The sequence below is a fragment of the Cynara cardunculus genome (assembly GCF_001531365.2).
Source record: "Cynara cardunculus var. scolymus isolate 2C chromosome LG 5, CcrdV1, whole genome shotgun sequence".
NCBI classification, from domain to species: Eukaryota; Viridiplantae; Streptophyta; class Magnoliopsida; order Asterales; family Asteraceae; genus Cynara; species Cynara cardunculus.
In genome coordinates, this window is record NC_037532.1 from 24,412 (window position 1) to 31,934 (window position 7,523).

Sequence of the window (7,523 nt, forward strand, 5' to 3'; positions counted from 1 at the left end):
ATAATTCGTGTGAATGAAGTAATCATTAGAGTCAATGAGAGATCAATAATAAAGAAGATTATCAAGGTTTTCTTGACAAGTAAATAAATGAGGATCAATAAAAATATAAAAGAAAAAAAAAATAATCCATTAAGATCCAATAAGAATAAATAATGAAATTAACATATAATATACAAGCTCAACAAATGATTGTTTGAGCACTTAAATAGAATCTTATGATGTGGTGGAATCTCAATGAAAGATACATAAGTCAAACAATCGATGAAAACATTTAAATTATATTTTTCTTCTTTTTTTGCTCAACTAAAATAAGATATTAAGATTTTTTTTTTATTAACCTGGATATCCAACCTGCTATGCGAGCCGACTAATCCTAAGACGACCACCTGCTTTGCAAATAGCCCGGAGTCACCGCATTTGAACCTCCGTAGCCACAAGAGGATTTTTATTCCTCCTTGGATTTGAACCTGAGACCTCCTGATACTTTTGACCTTTGGAGTCAAACTCAAACCAATCAGGCACCACCTTTGTGGTTATGATTAAAATTTTATGGAACATGACATATATAAGAGACATTACCAAATACATCTAGTAGAAAAAAATTATTGATTAATCACAAAACCATGAAACAAGTCAAAATTTATAAGAACAATAGATTGATTGTCAAATAATAWTAAAATATTTTATGTAGACGCAAAAATAGATAACAATAGTCAATAAAAACAATTAGAACAAGATAACCAAATAGCAACAGTCAATAAAAGCATAAATTGATAAAATATCCAAAAAATATATATAGCAATAGCAAGCACATGATCTTAACTTTGAATTATTGAAGTACGAAAACAGTCAAGTTTTTAGAGATAACAATAGCCAATATGGCAATATCATTGGACCTTGTTGGAGATAAAAAAAAGTATAGAGGAAATAAACAATAGCATATAATGAATGATCAATTAATTTTTTTTCTTCTCCAATGTAATTAGTTGATATATTTTTAAGCCCTTATTTTCTACTAAATTCTTTTTGTCTCTAATTATATGTTACAATTTTTGGATTTCTTCAATTTATTAAAAAAATTTAGACTACTATTGTAGTTTAGGRGAAAATTTTGGGCCCCTGATATTTTTGGGCCCTAGACGTGCACCCGTGTCGCCCTCTCCCAGGGACGTCCTGATTATCAAATCTAGTTCCTATTTTGAGATAATTTCATGTTATGGTTGCCTCTTTGCTAATTTTTTGTTATTCTGACTAACTTTAGACGAGGCTTGATGGTGACCAAAAGGGTAATTTAAGTAAAACATGTAATATAATGGAAAAAAAATAAAAGAAAAGGTGGAAATGCAAGAGAAGTTTTGACCACATCTTTGACCTATGCAGAACATAGTCCTTGTTGAACGGTTAACCAAACATCCTCTCGTAACTATTTTTATAGATTGATTTGCAATTCCCCAATTACAACATTACAAGATATGGACAATCACATTCTCCTTGTAATCTGTGTTGCATCTCTCCTTTTAAGCATCTCGGTGGTTAACGCTTCCGAAGAAAACGGAAAAGATGAAGTAAAAAATGCATTTGRGTCCTTCTTAGATGAAGCCAAAGAGGCACTTGGTCCAGTTTCATCATGGGATTTACGTAAAGTTAAAGATACATTTAGTCCATCCTTGGAAGAAGCTAAGGAGGCATTGGGTCCAATTTCATCATTGGATCAAGTTAGAAAGGCACTCTCACCACTTTCATCCTCCATTATACATGAAGCCAAAGACGCTATTTCACCTTCTGCAAAATCTGAAGCCTCAAAACATATCGATTCAATTACATCCTGGTTATCCCAAAAGGAGCTAGGTCCCACTCCGTTTTCTTCTTTAGACAAGGAGGAGGATGAGCAAAACGAAGAGGAATCATCTTCTGATTCWTTTGAAGAAGCTCAAAAAGAACTCGGTCCAATTTCTTCTTCTGATTTGGATAAAGAAGATGAAGGTGCATCCACTCCAGTTTCATCCCCTTCAACCGTTAATCAAGCCTTTGATGTGGCAAAGCAAAAACTTGGCTCCTTGCTTTCCCAGAGCAAAGAGGAAATATTTTCTGATTCACCCTCCAATTTAGACGAAGCTTACAAAGAATTGGGTCCAATTTCTTCTGATCAAGATGCATCCCCTTCAACGTTTAATGAAGCAAAAGAGGCGCTAGGTTCACTTTCCCCTCAAGCCTTCGACATGGAAAATGAAAAACTTGGCTCAATTAGGTCCTTGCTTTCCCAGAACAAAGAGGAATCACCCTCCATTTTAGACGAAGCTCCATTTTCTTCTTCTGGTGATTTGGATAAAAATGAAGATRCATCAAGTCCGATTTCATCCTCAGATGAACCCGAAGAAGCATTCGCCCCTGTTTCACCTTCAACTTCAAATTCAAATGAAGCCTTGGACGACGTTGAAGAAACCCCGATTACGCCCTTTCTTTCCCAAAACAAAGAGGAAATATTTTCTTATTCACCCTCCATTTTAGATGAAGCCCAAAAAGAAAAACTTGGGAACGAAGAAGAAATATCTTCTGATTCACCCTCCAATTTAAACGAAGCTCAGGAAGAACTCAGTCCAATTTCTTCTTCTGATGATGTGGACAAAGATGAAGATGCATCAAGTCCGATTTCATCCTTGGATGAACCTGAAGAAGCATCCGCCCCTATTTCACCTTCAACATCAAAGGAAGCCTTCGACGACGCTAAAGAAATTTTTTCCCAGAACAAAGAGGAAATATTTTCTGATTCACTCTCCGTTTTAGACGAAGCACAGAAAGAACTTGGTCCAATTTCTTCATCTGATTTGGATAAAGATGAAGATGCATCGGGTCCTATTTCATCCCCTGTTCCACCTTCAAATTTTAACGAAGCAAAAGAGGCCCTAGGTTCAATTTCTTCTCAAGCCTTGAATGTGGCAAAAGAAAAAATTGGCAAAATTAGGTCATTGCTCACCCAGAACAAAGAGGAAATGTCCTCTGATCCACCCTCCAATTTAGACAAAGCGCAGGAAGAACTCAGTGCAATTTCTTCTTCTGGTGATCTGGATAAAGATGAAGATGCATCRAGTCCAGTTTCATCCTTAGACGAAGCCGAAGAGGCAGTTGCCCCTGTTTTATCTTCAATTTCAAATGAAGCAAAAGAGGCACTAGGTTCAATTTCTCCCGAGGCCGTGGAAGGAAGTTTTGGCCCAATTGCATCCTTGATTTCCCAAAACAAAGAGGAAATATCTTCTGATTCATCTTCCATTTTAGAGGAAGCCCAGAAAGAACTCGGTCCAATTTCTTCTTTTGATTTTAATAAAGATGAAGWAGAGGCATTTTCTCCTATTTCACCTTCAAGTTCAGATGAAGRGAAAGGTTCAATTTCTTCTGAAGCCTTGGATGAAAATTTTGCCCCAATTCCAGCTCAAATGAAGGTGCAAATACCTTCAAAATCAAGCATTTCTCCGATATACTTTGACCATGATGTGGCTTTAGCTATTGAGTCGTTGATTAAGCAAGGGCAGTCAAATTCACAACTAGCTATTGAGGAGGCTGACAAGTTATTGAGTGATGCAAATTTTAGTCAATCAAAAACAGGAAAATGTGTGAAAAAATGTAAGAACAATTACGCATCTTGTCTTGACAAACTGCATAAGGCCATGGAAGACCTTAGAGCTCGTAATGCTGAATTGCTCACCGATGATGTTAGTGCAGTGGAGGGAGACATATCCGCTTGTCAAAAATGCTTTTTAGAGAATCAGTCTCCATTAAAGGATTTGGAGGAGGCCACCATCAAGGCTACTCGTGAATGCTTAAATGTTCTACATCATTCTAGTTGAATTATACAAAACATGTTTCTTTCTTACTTACACTGTTTAATGCTTCCGAAATCATTGTTTGACATAATTCCAGAAATTCTTGTCAGGTTCTATTGTTTTTTTTTCATACGAGTCATTAGTGAAAAGTGCATTTTGTATGTTGGAACGATTGGTTTGTTTTTATGGGTATGGTAATAATCCCTTGTGTATATGTTCATAACTATTTTGARTTATTTATACCATATAGAAAAGTAAGTTGCCAAGGTTCAAAGCTCTAATTCCCCAGCCCTACATTTTAGTTATGTTCGTATGGACAAAAATGCTAAATAAAGAAACTCGATGCTCTATAAAATCGAACACATAAAAATGAGCCAACCTTGTCATAAAGCATCAATATTTTATTGTCACCGCTCATCTTGAATTGGTGTGCTCCCTTCAACAATATAAACAAAGCATCACACTTATACATGTGTTAAACTACCGTATTATAGACACGAGCAAGAATGTGAAAAATCACATAAGCTACCGGTTATAGATATYGTTCACATCTCCATATTCTCCTAATGGGGTGATTAGTGAGCCGATATATCCGGAGCACCAAAAGTAAAGAAAAACCGAAACTGAAGTAAATACCAGATGCTCATAAAAAGAATACTTAAAAACAATGTAACCTCGAACTCAAACTGCGACAAATTACTACYAATTTGCAGAAAATTGCTAACAACTATGATAAATAACAACACATTCGAATTAAAGCTATAAAACTAATTATGTGCCAATGCCTACAAATACATGATAGTCATTCAGATGGTTAACAACAACTTCTCTAGGAAATGCACATTCGAATTAAAGYTATAAAACTAATTTGTSAAATRGTTTATAAWATAATATATATTTAAGTTTAATAAAGATAATAATTAAAYATTTTGTTATGATTATCCTAATTATATTTTAGATTTTTTATATTTAGAATAAGATATTYATCATGTATTTAATTATGTTTATCTATAATTAGTTATACATATTTAAAAATTAAGTTTTAATAGGTTACACCTACGTATAATGTATTTGTTATCTTGAATATTAAGTAATATACATTAATAAATAAATTGATTTTTAATATTTTTTGTCAAATGTTTTATAGATAGAGATATAAGAGAACATTTTTGTAAATAATAGGTAGTCGGGGGACCTTTTTGTACTTCACTTTCATTATAATCGTGAAGGAGACGAAAGGAACAAGACACAAGTCAGTCAGTCGGCGCCAACATCAGGTTACTCTCCCAAAACCAACCCTAAGGTTTTTATTTTTATTTTTATTTTATCGCAGCTCATGTTCTTCATCAATCGCTGTTGTTCCTTTCGGGGTTGATTCTCTCTCATGTTCGATGAAGGTTTATTTGGATTAGAGTGAAATTCAACCACCAATTTCTCTTCTTATATATGGTAATTGATAAAGGGATTCTTATCCCATGTTTRTTTGATCCAACAGAAWAGAAAAAAAGATCTTATATCAATTTCTGGTGCTTGATGCTTATTGCAAGTTAGGTATTTAAGTTCGACATCATTTTCTCATTGGAAATCATCAGACACAATTTGCTAATAGAGCCCAGGAATGACACTGGGTTGCATCTTTGACAACTTGGTACCAGTATGTGAAGACCAAACAACCCAAGTTGAATGCCCAATGCATGCAACTGGTGTTTTCTATGTGGTAGATACTCYGAAACATCTTTCTGCCTTTTTGATAACCATTAGCATGTGATTGATTTTGGTGTGTAAAATAAGAACAGTTTTTTATTAAATGTTGGCTTGTTTTAATTCTATTACTGTATACAGTGACCATGTTATGTGTGTAAGTTTTTGAGTAAATATCTATATGTGTTATGATTTTCAAGGTGTAGGCAGTAAATTCTGCAATGGTGGATAGCTGTAGTTAAAATACTTGGTAAAGGATTTATTGGATGACATCAATGTCACCATGGTGTGTTGGTGCTTGGCTACCAYATTTAGCTGTTACTTCATTTTTTAAGCCAGGCCTATGTATGTGTTGCTTGATAACATGACATGAATCCCTGAATTCCTGCAGTACAAGACTAGGTATTCATCATTTAGGAGTTGGTGGTGAAATTAGAATGGACATGCAGATTGAAGATGGGGGGGTGTTAGTGGTTAAAGCAAGACTGAATCTTGGATCGGAAAAACATTGTGTTGAAGGTTGCAAGGGGATTGTTTCAGAACAACTGGTTTTTGTGAAAGGGGAGAGTATGTGCATATTGAAAGAATTCATCACCAGGCATAACATATCAAATGATGTCCCAGATGAAATATCATCTGAAGATGATGGCGAGAGGCCCCCAGTCAAGTCAAAGAAGATTAGAAGAGAAAATATTTGATTATTCTCCTTTCCTTGTTTGTTGTTGGATTATATCAATTAAAGATGGATGGATGGATATTCCAGCTACGTTTGTTATGTAAGAACCTTACTTTTTTCTTTTCGGAAGATAATATTCCTATTCTGAYGGTGGTTTGGGTCAATGAATATGGTTGTATATAAACTGCCAGTGCAGTGATAACAAGATTATTGACTGCATTAATGAATCAAGTAAACACAAGCCAAGAATAGATGGTTGTTTTGTTATTTTTATTGTTGCATGTATGTCGTTTTGCAAAATAAACCGGTCGACATAATCATGTATTCTCCATCAAAGTAAATGCCACCTGAGTGGGTGATTTTGTGATTGCAARTCCAGTTAGGAGTGACCCATGAACGGAAGAAGAAAGAACAAGGCTTCCTTCCTTCCTTCAAGGGTTGACTTGCAAAACAATATTATTTATTGCTGCCACGTCCTTCTCTTGCTCCTTTCATTACAAAAGATTGTATTCAGCATTCCCACAGACCCTTACATTCCACATATATATATATATATACACACACACACACATGTATCAGTTCAGGGAGGCTTAGCGCTTGGCTGCAACTTAGAAAACAAACCTTGTAACCATGTGCGATACTGTCATACTGAATTGATTTTCTTATCGACAGAAAACACCCAAGTAAAGGAAACACTCACTAAGAATTTTTCTTTAACAAATCTCTTTGAATTTAACATGTCCCTTGGCCCTAGCAGTGACAGAGCWGGGAACTTTAATTTTTATAATCATTACAAAATTTCATGGACAGCKATCACTGTCTCCATGCATGCTTAAGAAATATGCATGTTATGTTACGTTTTGCAGGTTAAAACATCTCTCAGCTACTTGTTGGTGTGAATTAGCAGCTTATTAGATTTTAAAAAATAGCAATGAAAGAAAGGGAGAGTTACAGTGAGAGCCAAAAATCTGCAGATGAAGATTCCAAGGTTTGTTGCAGAGCAGGAGGATTAATAATAGAAACAGAAAACTTGAGAAGGCAAGCTGAATGATTAAAAGAGGAAAATGAGCTGAAGCTCTACAATGAACAAGGAAAATTAACCAGGGACTCCTCTCCAGAGAGTTCTCTCCTAACAAAATAGACAACAAATAACAGAATGATTCTTATTTCCTCCCCTCCACTACTTTTAACTTTCTCCCTAACGACCCTTCTCCTTCTTCTCTCTCCTCGTGTACACTTTCCATATTATGGGCTTYTTACCCAACTGAGAAATTATGGGCTCATGGGCTTTAGCATCTGGATTCCCAACAATTAACCTCTCTTCCAAC

General features: G+C 35.2%; 1 protein-coding gene across 1 annotated transcript; it reads left to right on the top strand.

Annotated features, from left to right (window-relative positions):
• Window positions 1–1,472: 1,472 nt before the first annotated feature.
• Window positions 1,473–3,842, top strand: LOC112512152 (dentin sialophosphoprotein-like). Its single transcript, XM_025118011.1, has one exon. The coding sequence runs from the start codon at window positions 1,473–1,475 to the stop codon at window positions 3,840–3,842; it is 2,370 nt and encodes a 789-aa protein (XP_024973779.1).
• Window positions 3,843–7,523: the final 3,681 nt, after the last annotated feature.